The sequence below is a fragment of the Rhipicephalus sanguineus genome, unplaced genomic scaffold, assembly GCF_013339695.2.
Source record: "Rhipicephalus sanguineus isolate Rsan-2018 unplaced genomic scaffold, BIME_Rsan_1.4 Seq1012, whole genome shotgun sequence".
Classification (NCBI taxonomy): domain Eukaryota; kingdom Metazoa; phylum Arthropoda; class Arachnida; order Ixodida; family Ixodidae; genus Rhipicephalus; species Rhipicephalus sanguineus.
The window spans coordinates 34,436-54,945 of record NW_023614167.1 but is presented as its reverse complement, the minus strand read 5'-3'; the positions used below and the strand labels follow the sequence as shown (position 1 = coordinate 54,945).

Below are 20,510 nucleotides of genomic sequence, written 5' to 3'. Positions count from 1 at the left end.
ATATATATATATATATATATCTGCGTTCTGATCTGCCAAGAAAGTAGCCGTATCCGCGCTGACTGTTCCGTTCTTCTTCCGACGAGTTCATTCCATTGGCTCTTGTATATATACACACACACACACACACACACACACACACACACACACACACATATATATATATATATATATATATATTGTACTGAATATGAACGACAGACGCTCCGCTGTTACGGAAGACGACGACGACGATCGGTGGCCGTTGTTGTCGCTCGCGCACGCGCTCGCCGGTAGCCAGACCTGCCTGATAAAGAGCCTTTCGCAAAGCAACGTCTGACCCTTTCTGGACGTACAACACCCCTATTTTAAGTGGTGGAGGAGCCGGGGTTCCCGTCAACCTGGAACTTCGCAATCGGACGCTACCATCGCCTTTCACCATGACTGCTCCCGGCCCTTCGCAAGCTACCGCAACCACGACAGTCTTCTGTACTGGTGTGCCTCGGCAACGCGACCCACCCGTATTTCGCGGCGACGACGAGCCCGACGTGGAGGATTGGATCGTCGAGTACGAAATAGTAAGCGCTTCCAACAAATGGGACGACTGCGACAAGCTCACGAACGTGCGCTTTTACCTCGCTGATGTGGCCAGCCTCTGGTTTAAAAACCATGAAGGTGAAATCACCACCTGGTCGACGTTTAAGGCAACCATCGCCGCGGTCTTCGGTCGTCCCGCCGTGCGCCGGCTTCGCGCGGAACAGCGTCTGCGTAGTCGAGTCCAGCGCAGGGACGAGACCTTTACAAGCTACATCGAAGATGTCTTGTCTCTTTGCAAGCGCGTCGACCCATCTCTTCCCGAACTCGACAAAATCAAGCACATCATGAAAGGCGTCGACGACGATACGTTCCAGATGCTCGTTGCTCGAAATCCTCAGACTGTCGCCGACGTGGTCCAACTCTGTCAGTCGTACGACGAGTTGCGAAAGCAGCGCATCTCGACGCGACGTGCAGCCGATGATACAGCCGAGGTTTCCGCCCTTGTCAACGACGTCACCTCTGATCATACCATTTTACTGCCACATATAAAGCAGTTTATCCGTGAGGAAGTTGCGCGTCAACTTTCCCTTGTCGCCGGAACACCTGAGCCAGTGACACCATTAGACCCACGCCTGCGCCAGGTCATTCAGACACAAGTAGCGCAGGCACTACCGCCATCGCCGCCTGTCACCACACCGCTGACGTACGCTGCGATCGTTTCCAGACCACCGGCCCCAACTGTTTCTGGCACCTACCGCGACACCGGGTCCTTCTACACTCCGACGCCGCCCACACGCATGGTACCCCTTCCTACATCGACCACCGGACCTTCTGCTGTTAGCCCATGGCGTACCTTCGACAATCGGCCCATATGTTTTGCGTGCGGTTTTGTGGGGCATATAGCACGCTACTGTCGCCGTCGCAACCTCCAGTCTCAGGACGGTGGGAATTCCACAAATCAAGCTGCTCCGTGTCCCCAACAACCTCCTTCTCCTCTCGCCGACTCGTTTTCCCCACGACGCCCTTTGGGGTGTTGTACGTCCAGAAAGGGTCAGACGTTGCTTTGCGAAAGGCTCTTTATCAGGCAGGTCTGGCTACCGGCGAGCGCGTGCGCGAGCGACAACAACGGCCACCGATCGTCGTCGTCGTCTTCCGTAACAGCGGAGCGTCTGTCGTTCATATTCAGTACAATATATATATATATATATATATATATATATATATATATATATATATATATATATATATATATATATGTCTGTGTGTGTGTGTCTGTGTGTGTGTGTAGTTAAAAAAAAATCACAGCATATCCACGGAGTGAATGATGATGAGTGGGCGAAGCTGCGGAGGTTCATCGGTAAACCGTGAATCTTCCGTGAATTCTGCCCAGTACATCATCACCGACGTGAGATCGGGCGCGTTTATACTAAAGGTTCGATGAGTTATGACGACTTGCAGCTCACTTTAATTTTACATGTACGCTGTGAATTTTCATTGTTTAGAAAACCATTGCTTTAGAAAACATCTGGCGTCTTTCGTTAAGCAGCTGGCGCCTTTTCGTTTTGCTTTAGAAACATCTGGCGTTCTTTCGTTTTGCTTTTACAGAACATCTGGCGTCTTTCGTTGGTTTATTTCATCAATCAACGGCGTTTTGAACAAAATTTTTATTGTTTAATCACGCACAGGAGAAATCTCACCAGGCACTACCTTGGAGGTAAAGAATGGCTGCTAATGGGAATGAGAGACAGAAGAAGTCGGCTTTTAGCTAACGCTGCGAATTTTTCATTGTTCAACAACGCACAGGAAAAATCTCCCACCGGCACCACCTTGGAGGTCAAAGCGTAAGACTGGTTACTCACTACGACTACGACTACGAGGGACGAACGGGTGCCGCCTTAAGGAGCTTCGCTCCTAAAAATCATGCACGTAGGAAAAATTGTTCTGTAAAGGACTGACGTTTCGCCCGTCAGTCCTTTACAGTTAGTTAAGTCGGGTTTTTTGGCGCAAAAGCAACTCAGGCTATGATGCGCCAGCCACAAGGTTTTGAGAGATGACCCTTAACAGTGATCTTGAGCTTGATGTTCATGATGACATTACAGCGAGTGTGAGCGATGGTTATGTGAGGTGGCTGTAGAGGGGCCTAAAATTCCACGCGCAAAAGGCGGGTAAAACGTATATGAATAATAAAATCATGAGTGTGATGTGAAATGTGTCTCCTGACAATGAGTGACAAGGTGGTCGTGATTATGGAACTACATAACTATGACAGGAATATGGTGCTACAATTTACTTAAAAAACCACATTCTTTCAGAAAGTTGAGCACATCAGATGACGGCACAAGTGAGTCATCTCCTAGAAGAAGGGATGGATGTAAAGGTACGTGTTTTTTGTACAGTGCACTGAAGTGTTTTTGTCTTTGTGTCTCAGTGTGAAGGCATGAGATTAGTATGTGTATAACTGTTAACGGCTCTTGACAATATTCACAAGTTGGTTGGGGCTCGTTTGCAAGTAAGAAGTTGTGTGTCAGATGAGTATGTCCGATTCGTAGTCTGCATAACACGACTTCTATAAACCGTTCTTGGTGACGACAGGTTTTCCATTCTCCTAGCGCTGGTTTTACCAGGTGGAGCTTATTACTTTTGCATGTGTCCCAATGTTGCTGCCACTTTGTTAAGAGGGCCAGTTTTGTTACTCGCCGGCTATCTTTGAGGGGAACTTTTGCTTTGGTGACTGTTCTGTGAGCTGCCAGAGAAGCACATTTATCAGCCTTCTCGTTGCCAGGTATGCCAACGTGGCTTGGTACCCAGCAGAACCGAATCTGAGCTTCGTTGTTATGTAATATATTTAGAATGTCGCCTATTAGTGGTTCACACTCAGATCTGAAGTCAAGAGCTTTTAATGCACTTAGCGAGTCTGTGTAAAGGACTGCCTTCTTGTGTTTCTTTGAGATTAGGTCTCGCACTGCCTCTCTCAGGGCATAGACTTAAGCTGTAAAAATGGACATGCATTCAGGTAGCCTGATGCTTATTGCACTTTCCCCTGTCACGATCCCGACGCCCACATGGTTTTTCGTTTTGGAGCCGTCTGTATAATATTCCGTGTAATCGCTGTACTTAAGTTGTAGTGCACGGAAATCTTGTATTATGTGTTCTGGTGGCGTGTTTCTTTTCTTCAGGTGGGTGAGTGACAAATCACAGAGTTGCGTGAAGTCAAACCATGGGGGTAGTCTGGGTGATTTTTGAGCAACGCTCAATACCTTTTTAGGGACGAAATTGGTATGGAGGAATTCTTCAAAACGTAAGATGAGTGGCTTGATTAAGTGTGGTTTGTTCAGGTAATGTGTGCGTGAGGTACATTTAGAAAGAATATCGTGACAGATGTGTTCAGGTGATGACTTGATTCTGAGAACATATAATACGGTTAGCAGTGCTCTTCGTTGGCATAGAGGAGGTTCGTTACAATATACATACAGACTCTGTACTGGTGATGTCCTGTAAGCACCGCTGGACAAACGTAGGCCGAGATGGTGTACAGGATCAAGACGTTTGATGTAGGACTCTCGTGCTGAGCCGTAAACAACACAACCATAGTCTAAAGTGCTGCGCACGACAGAGCGGTAGATTCGCAGCATACATAGTCGGTCGGAACCCCAATGTTTGTGCGATAATACTTTCAGAAGGTTGAGAGCCTTGTTTGCCTTAGTTTTTAAATTAGCTATGTGCGGAAGAAAATTTAGCTTTTGGTCGAATGTAATTCCTAAAAATTTATGGTGTGGTTTTATCGGCAATGTGACGTCGTTTAGATTCAAGACTGGGTCTGGGTGTAGGCCTCTCTTTTGAGTAAACAAAACAGCGACAGTTTTTTGCGTGGAGAATCGAAACCCATTTAGGTCGGCCCATTTCGTCAGCTTATTAATTGTAAGTTGGAGTTGCCTTTCACTTGTTGATAAGTTCGAGGCGCGACACGCAATTTGTAAGTCATCAACGTAGATGGAGTGCATGACTGTGTGTGGTATAACCTTGTTAATAGAGTTCATTTTGATAATAAAAAGAGTTGTGCTGAGTACGCAACCTTGAGGAACTCCGTTTTCCTGCACAAAAACGCGGGACAATACGGTGCCCAGACGTACCTGGAATGTTCTATTCGATAGAAAATCACTCAAACAGTTCAACATTCTGCCACGAATTCCTAAATCAACTAGGTCTCGGAGGATGCCAAATCGCCACGTCGTGTCATACGCCTTTTCCAAGTCAAAGAACACAGCGAGACAGTATTGTTTGTACAGAAAAGCGTCGCGTATTTCCTGCTCTAGCCTGACGAGATGGTCGGTGGTAGCACAACCCTTTTTGTAGCCACATTGGTGTGGGTCTACTAGGCGTTTCGAATAAAGGATGAATGCGAGTCTGATGTTTATAATACTCTCATATGTTTTGGCCAGACAGCTCGTTAACGCAATGGGCCTGTAGCTACTAGTGGAGGTTGGAGGCTTGCCAGATTTTAGGAATGGCACCACTATGGCATTTTTCCAATCTTCTGGCATTATACCAGTTTCCCATATTTTGTTAAAAAACTGAAGGAGTGCTACTGTAGAGGTTTCAGATAAGTGTGCTAGCATTGTGTAGTGAACACAGTCCGGACCCGGCGCCGTTTTTTTGCCGGCGGAGAGTACTCGGTTTAATTCCTGTAATGTCAGAGGATTGTTATAAGCTTCGTTTGAAGTGGTCGTAAAGGGCAGTCTCTGGTTTTCTGCGGATTCTTTGTACCTGATAAATCGATCTGTGTAATTTTGCGAGCTTGAGATGTTGTAGAAGTGTTCGCCTAAAATATTTGCCTGTTCTTGTACTGTTGTTTGTGCGTGTGGACTTGTAAGTATCGGTATAGTGTATGACGAATAATCTCCTCTGAATTTCCTGACTTTGTCCCAAAGATGTTTAGATGGGATGGAACTATTAATGGATGTAATGTATTTTTGCCACGAACACTTTTCCGCCTGCCTTCTAATGTAACGCGCTTTGGCTTTCACCTGTTTAAAGTGGATGAGGTTCTCGTATGTAGGGTACCTTCGGAGAAGTCCCCAGGCTTTGTTTTGCTGTTTTTTTGCTTTTGTGCATTCATCTGTCCACCATGGATTCATCCTTTTACGCAGAGTCCCGGAAGTTCGCGGTATTGCTTTCTCTGCCGCTGAGATTATGACTTCTACAAACTTTTTGTTAAGTTCGTTTATGGATAATTCTGGTGCGAAGGCCTGTTCGAGATTTGCGTTTTTTGTAAAGGTTGGCCAGTCCGCACGGTGTATAATCCACCGACGAGGCCGTTCGGCTAAGGTTGGGTATGATGGTGTAAGTTTTATGATGGCGGGTAGGTGATCACTACCATATGACGTGTTAAGGACTTCCCATTTAAGATCACTAAAAAGGCATGGTGAACAGAGTGCAAGGTCTAAACAGCTAAAAGTCCGCGAAGTTGATGAAAAGTAAGTGAAAGCACCAGAGTTTAAAAGGCAAACGTCATTCGATAGAATGAAATCTTCAATGAGCTGCCCTCTTTGGTCGGTTTTCTCACTACCCCAAAGCGTGGAGTGAGCATTAAAATCTCCTACTAAAATAAATGGCTTCGGCAACTTTTCTACAAGATTGTGTAAGTTTTTGCAGCTCAAATTCACATGGGGTGGAATGTAAAGCGAACATATAGTAATGGTTTTGTAGGATAAAATGGTGACGGCTACTGCCTCAAAGGATGTGCTCAGTTCGACATCTCGGGTAGGGATGCCACCCTGGACAGCGATGGCTACTCCTCCCGACAGTCGGCTGCAGCATTCGCGATCTTTTCGGACTACTGTAAAGCCCTTAAGGACTTGGGTATGTTTCCCACCTAGATTTGTCTCTTGAAGGCAGAAAGCTGTTGGTGAATACTTGTTTATGATGTCCTTCACGTCACCTAAATTGTGTATGAGCCCTCTACAGTTCCATTGAACCATGAAAGCCATAATAAAGTAGCAGGAATAAAAGTAAGCAAATGTATATATGTAGAGCTTTCAGCTATTTAAAAACGGTAGGTGACATTAAAGGAAACTGGTCTATCTTACAGAGCCTTTACCGGGCCCTGTAATTAGGGATTTTTCTTTTTTGGAGCGGTCGAGGAGTTCTCGCCGCTCCTTTGGCGCTGTCCGCGCCTTTCCACTAGGAGTTGTGTCCATTGCCTCTGACAAGGCAACGGGCACACGCTCCAGTGGGTTGTGTTTTCGTTGTGCTGGCTTCGCCTCAACAGACGAAGCCTTTGGCCCCACCAGGCCGGAGGTCGAGGGGACCTCTACTGCTGCCGGCCGGCCCTGGCTGCAACCAAGGCTTGCAGCGGCCGCTGGTGTGGCCGTGTCGTTCGTAGGCGGAGCAGCCTTGGCTGCTTCCGCCATGGGGGCGGGTGGCGTTCGCCTCTGCACACTTCGTGTGGCATGGGCGACCGCTTGTGGCCGCTGCAGTGCTGCCCCCTGTTGCACTGCAGAAGCAAAAGATGGTTTCTGGGGAAAAGTTACTGTTGCACGCTGTCGGGCTTCTCGAAAACTGATGTTTTGTTGGAATTTGATTGTAAGAACTTCTTTCTCTCTTTTCCAGGCTATGCACGAGCGAGAGTATGCGGGGTGGGCGCCGTCGCAGTTCGCGCAACGACGGGTCTCATCCTCAGCCCTGCAGTCATCGGTGGAGTGGCCAGTTGTGGCGCACTTTGCACAGGTGAGTTGCCCACGGCAACTCTGCGATGCGTGGCCGAACCTCTGGCACTTGAAACAGCGCCGCGGATTGGGTATGTACGGTCGGACGCGCAGCATAAGATAGCCTGTTGTGATTGTTTCAGGGAGTGTGCTGGTGCCAAAGGTGACTATAATGTGTTTTGTGGCAATTTCCATGTCATCCCGCCTGATTTTGATTCGTTGTACATGTATAACATTTTCATCTTTCCACCCGTCCAAGAGTTCTTCATCTGTGAGGTCCACAAGGTCATCATCTGAAACGACGCCTTTAACTGTGTTCATTGTTCTGTGCGCGGTAACTGTAATGGGCTTATCTCCAAATGCTACGAGGTTGCTCAGTTTCTGATATTGGGTGTTATCCTTTAGTTCAATTAGAATGTCCCCACTGGCCATTTTGGTGGCTTTGTAGCCGGCGCCAATGGTTTCAGTGAGGCATCTAGAAACCAGAAATGGTGAAATATTTGTTGCTTTCTTGTTGCTGTCACAGTGGATGACATGGTATTTCGGGAAGGTGTCTTGTTTCTTGAAATAGAATGTCGAGGTCGCTTCGGTGCGTGTCCTTTTCGGGGCACGATCGCTGGGTGAGGGGTTCGAGGGTATGAAGAAAGTCATATGTTCGGCAACGGCGCCTACCACCCACCACGGAGCCCAACTAGGGGGCGTGGCAGGACATGTTAAAAAGTCTGCACCACGCCAGTAGTACGCCGTCACTATAACCTAATATGGTCTACCCAAGGTTGGGGAGCCACACACGGTTAGCCCTTGCGGCCAGGAAAAACGGAAATAACTAGAAGAGAGGAGAAGACAGGAGAGATGTAAAATGAGAGAAAAAGACGAAGGTCAGGGAAGAGGGAGACAGGAAAAGGCGACTGCCGATTTCCCCAGGGTGGGCCAGCCTAGGGGTGCCGTCTACGTGAAGCCGGGGCCAAAGGGGTGTGTTGCCTCTGCCGGGGGGCCTTAAAGGTCCAATCACCCGGCGTCGGCTCAACCCCCAGGATCCCCTTTTCCCCGGACACGGCAATGCCACGCACGGCTAGGCGTGGGAGGGGGTCGAAACCCCCCCGTTAGCTCGGGTCCGTGGTGTCGCTACACACCAAACGCCTGCTTCCGCAGACGCCCCTGCGGGGGTCAGTCCTTTACAGAACAATTTTAACACGAAGGTGTTTTATGCCGGGTTCCACCAAGACTTTCATGACGTATTTCCGTCACGGAAGTACGTCAGCAAAATGAATGCCGTCAGATGGCAAAGAAAAAAACTATAAGAAAAAGTTCCGTTGACGGGAGTCGAACCTATAACCTCTCGGTCCACGACGATGGCTGGCAGGCATTTAAACCACTGAGCTATCGCCAAACACATTAGGGAGGCTATATGAACGCGCCTTTTATCTTTCACACTTTCCTCTCACAGTGCTCTTCGATCGATGGATGGATGCTATGAGCGTCCCCTTTTAATGGGGTGGTGACATCTGTGCCACCAGGCTCAAAAAAAAAAAAAAAAACGCGTTACTACGACCGTCTCATTCGGCGCGTTTCCAATACAAGTTTAATTTTGTCAACGTTTTAACACACCGTGAGGGTTTAGTCAAAGCCTCGCTCATAGCATCCATCTATATCGAAAAATAGCTCTCCGACACTCACCTGACTGTCGCACCGCGTTCCCCCTCGCCCAGTGAGAAGTAACGGCCAGGCTAGACGGAACACACGACGCCAGTAGCGTTTGTCTTCGCATTTCACGACGCTTTCAAGGAGTGCATATCGAGTATCAGTGTTTCTTATGTGCTTGTTGATGCCATCTTTGCGCGGGATTCACCATATGCGGCGTCCATGTATATGTTAAGTACTTCAGCTACCGCGAGGTTAGCCGAACAATATTTGTTCCGTTGCTGACTGCATAAACACAGGGTTTTTGCACATTTCAGCCAATAACAACGAAGCGAATTGGCATGAAATTTTGCTGATTGCAGAGCATGGCGTAAGAAAAATACTTCGCTGCAGGGATAGCAGTGCGGCGCGAGGTGTCTTCTTTTCTTATTTTAAATGCGAAGCATTTCTTAGCGAACCTCTGGCACTTTGAGCGTTTCTATCTACGTATCTGTCTATCTATCTATCTATCTATCTATCTATCTATCTAGCCGCCTACGTCTGGGTGCTCTCATGATCGCCTCCTTAATTTGGTGTAGACCAAAATTTGCATGGGAGGGTAAGAGGATTTGACGAATATGACTGCCGGGTCATGACATAAATAACGTTAAAATCCTGTCGCGTACGTCGTCAAACCCTTTCCACTAGACACGTGTGGCACATACCCGTTTACCACGGGCCGCGGTGTACGGGTATGCGCCACAGGTGATTGACAGTTTGTCTACCCAGGAACGGCGAGAACAGACATTGGTAACTTAAATGCTAGAGAGTTAAGTAAAACCAACATCGGCAGCGTTGACTGAACGAATGGAAATAATGAAAATTAGCATCCCAGCAGGAATCGAACCGAAGCATTCTGCGCGGCAATCAGGTATTCTACCACTGAGCCATGCCAGGTCTATAAATTGGTTTGGAAAAACAGCCTACGCAGGCGTAATAGCGGTGCAACGTCAATTGTGGTCGTGGTGCTGGCTATCTAATTTTACAAGAAAGCAATAAACACTACATGATACTCCTACGATGTGTACTCCTACGATACGGGCGTCATATCAGATTGACGTCTGTAGTTCCAGTGTTGGCTCCGCTTTTATAGCAGTCTAATAAACATTACGTTTGTATTCCTATGATTCAGCAAGCTATATTGAAGCATTGCTCGACCGCGGAGGAATACAATAACGAAAGTTACATATGATATCCACATCACCGCATCGTAAAGTGCACTTCGTCCACCAGAACGACGAAGTGTCCTCTTCATTTCTTAAGAGGCTGGGCGATGGCCTCATGCTGACCGAGGATGATGTCAGATTGATTGACAGCCGCTTGTAGACTAGGCTACGTAGGCCACATAGGCCCAGGTAGTCTACAAAGAGGACAAACACCATCCACTAATGTTGGTCTACGTAGCACTATCGAGGCCTACCAGCCTCGACGGCCTATGTCTCACCAACGCGAAAGGTGGCTTCAAGTTCCGACATGTCGCCGTCTCTATCGGCAGACAATTTGTCGACGAAATGACCGAGGCATCCACGAATTCCAACAGCTCTACTATACCACATACTTCAATACACATGGACCCCTGTTCACCACGATCGCGACCGGATCCTATAACAAGTCATGACCAGCTGCTGGTGCTCACTGATCACGGTGTGGATGCCCTTGTTCAAGAACTGTCAACAACTTCTTGCACACATGCACACGGGTTCGTGAAACGTGCGTGCGTTCTCGGGACACCTATAAGCACTGCATATCAGCTTACCGCTTCTGGTGTTGGTAATACCCCACGTTGTCATTGGCAGCGTTACCCAACCGTAAACTGCTTATATAACACATATGCAGCTCTTCAACATATATATGTGTGCGTATAAAATATATACAAATCTTTAGCATCATTTTGTAACGTGTCGCTCAGTAAAAAAAAGTTACGCCACAGTCACCTACCCGCCGCATGCTTCGCATAACTTTGACTCCCACGTTACGTGGGATGTGCCGAATTTTTTTTTTTTACTGGGGAGGACCCGCGACAAGTGAGTTCTTTCAGGGGGGCAGCAAAGCGGAGAAACTATGCGTTGTGCTTTGACTATGGTCTCTTAAGCAAGGCAGGGGTGTGGGGGGTTGGGAAGGGGGGCAAAAGGAAGCAGGCGAACATATAAGACAAGAACCGTGCTGGAAACGCGAAGTCGAAGCAACCGTCAGTCGTGAAGCCCATCTATATTTCCTGTGCAGTGAAGGCCCCGCCACGGTGGTCTAGTGGTTATGGCGCTCGACTGCTGACCTGAAAGTCGCGGCATCGAATCCCGGCCGCGGCGGCTGCATTTTCGATGGAGGCGAAAATGTTTGAGGCCCGTGTACTTTTAGTACTCATCCTGTTGCCTGTGTTTCCTTCTTCGCTGAAGCCTCTTTTCTTTATGCTCAAACTGAGCTGCGCTATACCAATACGTTGCCGTGTACTTAGATTTAGGTGCACGTTAAAGAACCCCAGGTGGTCGAAATTTCCGGAGTCCTCCACTACGGCATCTCTCATAATCATATCCATATGCCCCCAAGTGTTGAAGATTGGGCGAGTTGGTTCGTCGTACTTGAACTGGTATAGCGCATTACGGGGAAGAAGAAACGGCCGAGCAGACCGACACAAGAGGACAGAGCGCTAACTTCCAACTGAGCTTTATTGTGAAAAATGCATCAAATATGTAGACTTGCGCAAGCATACAAAAAACACCCTAACGCAACGCCAAGATTAGGCACATGGTTTCAAAACAGCGCGTAAAGTACGAGGACACAGAAAGTAAGGCAGGACCAGGCGCTGACTGCCAACAATGCTTTTTATTTGTGCGACAGGAACGACCTAAAGAATGCCTTAGGTCGTTCCTGTCCCCATCAAGTCGCTTCAAGTTTCGCCCTTCAAATGGAAAGGTTGGCAAGGGCTGGCTTTCCAGAACCGTTCCTGGCAGGACTGGCAGAAGTAGTGCTACGCGAACCTAGGTCGCAAGGAAAAGAAGCCCCACAGCAAGTTGACAAGGCCAAAGTTTCCGTCATCCCCTACCTGCATGGCGTATCCCACCGGGTGAAAAAAGCGGCTGCGCGAGCGGGTGTAAGAGTGGTTTACTCGGCGCCTATAAAACTAAGCTCTCTCTGCAAGCGAGTGAATGCGGCAAGCTCTGAGAAACCCGCGTGCCAGAAGAAACATGCAACTCGGTTTGTTCCCTGCAAAACAGGAGTGGTGTACGAGATCCCGACGTCCTGTGGAGGAATGTACATCGGTCAGACCGGCCGGTGTGTGAATGACCGCCTACGAGAACACGCCAGCAATCTTGGAGCGAAGACCGGCAGCAACTTGGCAATACACTGCGCTAGGTGCGGGTGTAGCCCCGATTTCCAGCAGACGCGCATCGTTCGCAGTTACTGAGATTTCCGAGCCCGAGAAATCTATGAAGCCTACGAAATGCATAACGTCGGGTCAGCATGTGTCAGTTCACCTTCGATAGCCTTAACAGACAAAGAGATTAGCTATCTGCACCGTTAATTTCATGCGCTGTATAGGGTAGGGCGCATGCGTTTTTGCATTATCTCTCCCCCTCCTCTCATGTGAAAAGCCTATTTATTCGTGTTCGCACAAATAAAAAGCATTGTTGGCAGTCAGCGCCTGGTCCTGTCTTACTTTCTGTGTCCTCGTACTTTACGCGCTGTTTTGAAACCATGAAGCCTTACCAACAAGCTCAAGCCCATACCCTTTTAAAGATTAGGCACACCATCGCACCGTCACACGCCACAGATTCATAGACGGTTTCCTTGATTAAGGAAGGCCACTTCATGTTCAGATAAAGCCAACGAAGGGGCGCTGATACATCTGATGCCAGCTCTTGCTATACAATGCGCTTCAATAATCTCTCGAGTGATTTGTGACGGGTGCTTTCTAAGTACTTCACATTGATCAAACATAGGGGAGCATCCACGTTTTCGGATTCGGACATTTTGGTTAACTTTCTGGAACAGAACGACAGGGGCTTAAAAGCATTTTCTGTCGATATAAAAGATTTGTATTACTCTTTGCCGCACGGGAAGTTGTTACAATGTGTTGACGTTGCCATTGATTCATTTGGTGCTGTAGCCTTCCAGAATCTTACGGGTGTCCATAACAGTAACCTCTTAGAGCTTCTGTCTTTTTATATCAAGTCGACTTGTGTATCTTTTAATGATCGTACATACATACAGAATAGCGGTGTCTGCATCGGGTCATGCCTCGCCCCGATCCTTAGTGACATATACCTTGCATATCATGACCGATTGCTGATGAGCATGCTTGACCAAAATATTGTCGCCAAAGTATGTCGTTACGTAGACGACTTTTTGATTTTCATCGACTGCAGTGACGCTACCTGCCAGCACCTAACCGACGATATTGTAATGACTTTTAATGGATGTTTTAAACCGCTTTTATTGACTCATGAGATGCCAATTGACAACAGCTTACGCTTTTTAGATTTGAATTTGATTTTTTCACATGACCATGTGTGCTGGCTATATGAACCTAGAACTGGAAAACCTCTTTTACCCTATGACTCTTCCCATTCCAAGTTAGTTAAGCGAAGCATCACAAATCTTTGTCTCATTAACCCCCTTAGGAAATCATGCCATCATGTCATGCGGCGCAGCTTTGCAGCTCAAGCTGAAATGTTTTTGAGTGCCGGGTACCCAGCTATCCTACTGGCATCTATAGCTGAAAAGCTATTAAAACAGATGAAGAAAGACTGCAACTCCGAGGCTCAGCCGGAATCTAACGACCGAAAAAGACCCGTGGTTTTACCCTATGTGCATGACATTTCCCACCGACTAAAAAAGATAGGGGAGAAGGTTAGTGTGAAAGTGGTGTTTTCGGCGCCTGATAAGTTACAGCGGCTTTGCAAAGCAGTCAATCCCCTCAAATCACGCCCCACTGTTTGTTCAACTAAGCACAAAACTCGGTTTGTGCCGTGTGAAGTGGGGGTGGTTTACTGGATACCACTCTCATGTGGTAAGAGGTATATCGGCCAAACGGGGCGCTGCCTTAATGAAAGGCTAAAAGAGCACCATTATAATGTTCACAAAGCAGTTCAGGGCCACATTGGAATTCACTGCCGCGATTGTGGATGCTCCCCTATGTTTGATCAATGTGAAGTACTTAGAAAGCACCCGTCACAAATCACTCGAGAGATTATTGAAGCGCATTGTATAGCAAGAGCTGGCATCAGATGCATCAACGCCCCTTCGTTGGCTTTATCTGAACATGAAGTGGCCTTCCTTAATCAAGGAAACCGTCTATGAATCTGTGGCGTGTGACGGTGCGATGGTGTGCCTAATCTTGGCGTTGCGTTAGGGTGTTTTTTGTATGCTTGCGCAAGTCTACATATTTGATGCATTTTCACAATAAAGCTCAGTTGGAAGTTAGCGCTCTGTCCTCTTGTGTCGGTCTGCCCGGCCGTTTCTTCTTCCCCGTAATGCGCTATACCAGTTCAAGTACATATCCATATGGTGGTTTTGGGACGTTAAACCCCAGATATTATTATTATTTTATTATGTGCACTGAATGAAGGTTTACTCCACTCAATCTGAGTATCGCTGCGTCAGGTCCGCACACCTGCGGACTATCAGAGCGGTGTCATCAACAAGGTCTACGACGGAGCTGGTTCAACACTGCTAGACAACAGGGCACAGCTGCGACCTGAACAAAGCGACGACGCTGGCTCGTGAACGAAGGAGAGAAAATACTCCTTGTAAGTTGTAAGGCCGCATATGGTGGTGCGCCCTAAGGATGCCGACGTGTTTACGTTTTCAGGTTAGAATGCCCTGTCTCTTTCGCTCGCCGACTGCGGCCGCTCAGCTTTTCTTTTTGTGTTGAGTGCTGGGGGCGAGAGCGGCTTCGCACCAAGGGGCGAACCGCGAGGTCGCAGAATGCCGAGAGGGGTCGGATTTCGGAGCGGACACCTCCCGCTGTGTTTGGAGTGCCACGGCTACGGTCGGACCGTACCACGCTTTTTATCCAGCGGCCGTGGGAGTGCATTGCAAGCAGTTGTGCCGACTGCGATGGCGCCACGCGAGCAGTTGCGCGCCGCCTCCCCTCTGGTCTGAGATCTGGACCACGGCCGCCGCGGTCTTGTTTTTGAACTCCGAGAAGGCACCGCTTCCGGCCAGTAGACAGACCCCACTGCGAGGGTCTGAAGCGCAGGCGGCGCTGTTTGATCACACCGACCAGCAACGGGAACACGCTGCACAGGCGAAACCAGTAGCCTTGTTCGCGCCAAGTTGGCGGCGACGGCACTTTTGCTGGCCGACGATGCCGCTGCAGCGCGGAATGTGTGAGCAATAAATTCCGCACATGGCGTCGGCTCCTGACATTGTGCGTGGCCACGTGTTGACGAGAAAGAAGGAAAGCCGTTGTTTTTCGTAATATCTTGGTTTTCCGTTTAGGCCCTGCCCGGTGGGCTGTGGCCTAGTACTTACACTCTGGTTGGCCGCCGTGGTCAAGGGAGGGATAAAGGGATGCCACCGCCCTTTTCTGTCTAAGCCATTTCCTTAATAATTGTTGAGTGAAGTCGGAGTAAATCTTTTACAACCAGTTCCATAGAAGTTTAAAAAAATCGATTCGATAGTTCGCGGTATTTCTGGCTCTCAACCGTTTCGCGCTCTGCTGCTTTCTAGCCGCCTGTCAAACGTGATTAGCTCGGAGCCTCAGACGAAGGAGACTGCAAACGCGGCGTCTTAATGCTGCACCAGTACACCAGCTCAAGTGACGAAAAAGAGGCTGACATATCTCCTACTGCTCTCGCGCGCGACAACGCGGCGTCTCGCCAAGACAACGACACCTCCCGCACGTGTGCTGTCGCGCCTAGTGTCCCCGGGCTAGGGTCCCTAGAATATTGGCTAGTCTGCCGTCCGCGGAGGAGAGCGAGCACGCTTACCGAATGATGCGGGTGGTGGCGCTTCGAGCAGTCCTCATGCTGGGGAGCGGCGCTCCGCCGGCCAGCTGCGTGTCGACGAAGCGCGGGCGCACGTTCAGCATAGTTCAGCTAGACCACTTCTTGCAATATTTTTTTTTTGCTGCAGCGTAATTGTGCCCATGGCAAATACTAACCGGTTCGATTAACAAGTTCTCACGTGCTTTCGTGCGCAAAGGCTTGCTTTGCCGAGGCACATGTATCAATGGAATGCATGGTAGTACGTGTGTAGGTTGTTTCGCAGGTGGAACGGCACCAACTGACATTGAAAGAACCAGTTTACTTTTTTTTCCAAATATTTTATTGGCATGAGCATCAAAAAAAAAAAAACTAAAACAGGGAAACGAAAGTGGTTATGAAGGCAAATAAATATGAAGAGTTGCACAGGTAGGGAAATTATTTACATCTTCTCATTTTCAAATGCTTCAGCTGCTCTTTTTTTGTTGTTCTCTCATTGTTAGTGGGCCTTCACAAAAAAGCGCAGCCGTAGAAGAATGTAAAACTTCACTATTTGGCAAGTAATTTGCTGTGCATGCTCTGTGCATGTTAGTGCAGGCAGCTGTACCCACGTAATTAAATCGGCAAAGTCGAGAATGCTTTGCTCGTGTAGCACACTATTTAATGAGAACTAACAGACAATAATGCCGGGGAAACTATACGGGATGTTATTTGTAGTAATTAGGATATAAATGTGAAGAAAAGTCCCTGCCGGCGGCAAGTTATCTTTTCGTCCACTTTACTTTCTTCACATTTATATCCTAATTACTACAAATAACATCCCGTACACTTTCCATGGCATTATTGTCTGTTAGAATTCTCATTAAATAGTGTGTTTCACACACACACACAAAAACGAGCCCTTAAGATCGAGTCATCTTTGCTCGTGTAGCTTATTTACGCTGAAAAATGTCGTGAAGCTGTTCTCAAGGACGGTTATAATATCTTTAAGAGAGCCCGAAGGGTACATCAAACCTCAATTGTGGAAATTTGGTGTGGATTCAGAAGAATGATCCACAGCATCGCGCTTTTCCACAGAGAGCAGCAATGTACACTCATTACAGGAAGTCTTCCTCAGGATCTTTCTTACTGTGTACCCTGCCACACCATAAATAAGCATTTCATGGCTTTTTGCCGTCACAGAAGACGCGTGGTCCGACGAACTGATATTGCGCAAAGCGCTTGCAGTGCATGTTGAGCATCACCAAACATTCCTCCATCAATCAAATTATCCAGTACAGCAATCTTGCTTTCCGTTTGTACCTCAGGAAAAGAAGTCGGAGCAGCGATAACTTCTGGGGCACAATTTCCTGATTTATGTGGTTTTGCAATGTTATAAAATGCTAGCGAACTATCACTAAAAATTCTGCTGCAGTTGGATTGTCATTCGTTCCCGGCCCCAGATTGATCAGGTGAGGTCCACGTAGTCCAGCAAACACGCCGTTGCAGTTGTGGTCGTAGTGTCACAACGGACAATCCGCAGCACCACAACACAACACAACGAACAAGCAGGCGAGAGCAATGAGCGGGTGACATTCCGAAAGCGCGCAGCGCCCCCTGCGGGGTCATTTAGAAAGCGTCAACCCTTCCCCATACGGCGCGCCATGCGGACGGTAGACTAGCCAGTATTCAAGGGACCATACCCGGGCACTGGGCAGGAGAGGCCTGTTGCTTGTGGGGTTACTTCGCCGTGTTTGAATTCTGTCGAGCCAAGTGACCGTTGGTTCTTGCGCCTTTGGTCCTGGCGCCCTGTCCCTGGCTTTCCCTGGCTTCGCACGTTTCATCGGTGCTCTGCGTAATCCGAGCGTCGGTGAGTGGTTTCTTCTTATTCCTCTTTTCTGTATAAGTGACTGTCAAATCGTTTTCGTGTGTACAGTATATCCAGGCTTATGCGTAAACACAAATTATTTACAACTGTACTGTACTAGCAACATCGCCGTCAAGACCTGTGAAGGTGGCTGACCAGCGAAGCTGTGTTGGGCACCCCCTTCATGCCGACCGATAGCGCTCTGATGGTTGCGATTCCGGGCAGAAAACCAGCGATGTTCCGCGCAGGAAATTTTCAGCCGTCGTTTTGGAAGACAGGAAAAATAGGAATCTATGGGATATTTCAGAGAATTTTAAGAATGGTGAAATTAAAACACAGCGGTCGCTGTGCGCTTTTGAGTTGTGCGAACGGTTCTCGCGCACGCAGCACGCAAACCCTTAAGATTGGCTTCTGATAATTACATGGAGTGATTTCTAGTTCTCTCTCATGGATGGAAACAACTTTATTGAAAGTCCGGCGATGTTTAATAACCCGGGCTCAGGTCTCCCATGAGGGGACTTCGGATGGATGGATGGATGGATGCTATGAGCGTCCCCTTTAAAACGGGGCGGTGACATGTCTGCTACCAGGCTCGAAGAAAAAAAAAAAAGGGGGGGGGGGGGCTTCCTTGTTTCATGTTGGCCTAATACCTTATCTACATTGATTAAATCTATGGTATTATACCAAAAAAATATAAATTCACGGTCCATCTCTCTGCCTCTTAAGGCAGAATGACCTTATTTTTCCCCCATTATTTATTTTTGTTCTTTATCTCTACTTTTCTGCCACCAATACTCTAACCGTCTCTTACTTATTTCTATCGCGGACGTGTGCAGCTTTCCATTGTTGTCCCTAAAACCCAAGGCGTCATGTAGACTCGTGCCCACACGTATACCTGGGTGAATATCGCCACATTCAATCAGTACATGTTCCATCGTTTCCTTAGTTCCCCCGCAGCATGTACATGGTTCTTCTTCGTTACTGAATCTCGCTTTATAACTACGCGTTCTAAGGCAGCCCGACCTTGCTTCCAACAGTAAAGCGCTTCCCCTTGAATTATCATAAAACCTTTCCCTCCTTATTTCGTTTTTTCCCTTTCGGTAGTTACTCAGAGCCGGCTTCTTTTCCATCGCTGCCATCCAATAAGTCCTCTCCGCCTCTCTGACCTTCCGCTTAATGCTCCTTGTTGCCATATCGCCCGCACTGCTAGCCGTATATTTACTGGTGAGCCTCCTAGTTCTTTTTCTCCACTGCGTGTCAACGCTTTTTCTATACAAATACCCGAAAACCTTCTCTGCCCATCTACTGTTCTTCATTTTCCTCAGCCTCTCTTCGAATCTCATTTTGCTCTGAGCTTCCCTCACTTCAAAGCCTGTCCATCCCATATCACCCTTTACAGCCTCATTTGTCGTCTTCCCGTGAGCGCCCAACGCGAGGCGGCCCACCGTCCTTTGATTTACATCCATTCCTGATTGTACCTCTGACTTCATGCACACTACTGTGTTCCCAAATGTAGGCCCCGGGACCATCACACCCTTCCACAGCCCTCGAAGCACATCGTACCTATTGTATCCCCATAAAGCTCTGTGCTTCATAATTGCAGCATTCCTCTTTCCCTTTGCTACCGATGCTTTCTCTTGTACCTCCATATATATATCCCCCTCATTTACCCATACTCCGAGGTACTTGTACTCGCTTACCCTCGGTATTTTTTGGCCCTGTATAAAGACCACATGGTCTTCGTGATCATTGAATACCATCAATCCACATTTTGTTGCACTAAATCCTAGTCCTAGAGCCTCACATTCCCTTCCGCATATATCTGCCAGTCGCTGTCATCTTGACTGTCCGCAAATAAGACAATATCATCAGCATAAAATAGACCTGGAAGCTTCTGCTCAACCATCGTGCCGACCTGCTTGTGTGACAAATTAAATCCAATGTTGCTACCTTCTAGCGCTTTTTCCATCCTCACCATGTACAGCATGAATAACAGCGGGGACAAAGGACATCCCTGTCTCAGCCCCTTGCTAATTTCAATGCTGTCCTTGCTACTTATTCCTTCCCATTCTATACAAACTGTATTTTCTCGGTATATTTCCCTCAAAAGCTGTATACAGTCGTCACCTATGCCCACTTCTTTCAGTATATCCCACAAAATTTCCTGATTAACGTTGTCATACGCCCCGGTAATATCTAGATAAGCTACGTATAAGGGCCTGTTTTCTATTTTCGATATTTCTATACACTGGGTAAGAACAAACAGATTATCGTCTAACCGCCTGTCAATTCGAAATCCATTCTGAAGTTCTCCCAAAATATCATTTTGTTCTACCCACGCTTCTATTTTTAATTTTACTGCCTGCATCGCCAACCTGTATAGCACCGATGTAATGGTTAGCGGTCTATACGAGCGAATGTTATCCTTTTCTCCCTTGCCTTTATAGATTAAGTTCATTCTACTTTTTCGCCAACTGTCTGGTATTTCCCTCTCCTGTAAGCACTTTTGTACGGCTTTCAGCAGTGCTTCTTTAGTTTTATGTCCGAGTTCGTTAATGAGGCTGACGGGAACCCCATCTAAGCCCGGAGTAGTGCGCTTAGGAATTTTTCCTTCGGCCTTCTTCCAATTGAAATTCTCTAGTACTACATCTTCGTCGGTTGCACTCCTTTGCGTACTTTTACTCACTGGGGGAATCCCCAGGGCGACCTTTTTAAACGAATCAGCTGTTATCTTTCGGATGTAACCTAGCGCTTCATACCCTTCCAATTGATTTCCTCCTTCATCTACCATATGTTGTTGCATTGTGACAGACTTCCTACACAGCGCTTTTAGGTGGC

The 20,510-nt window shown here is 47.7% G+C and overlaps 1 protein-coding gene across 1 annotated transcript in view; it reads right to left on the bottom strand.

The window, feature by feature from the left end:
* LOC119375907 (unconventional myosin ID-like) overlaps positions 1-20,510 on the bottom strand; it is a 67,323-nt gene that overhangs the window by 42,781 nt on the left and 4,032 nt on the right. The window contains exon 2 of the mRNA XM_049411318.1: positions 6,724-7,009. Coding sequence (XP_049267275.1) covers positions 6,724-7,009 — 286 coding nt within the window. The remainder of the gene's footprint in view (positions 1-6,723; positions 7,010-20,510) is intronic.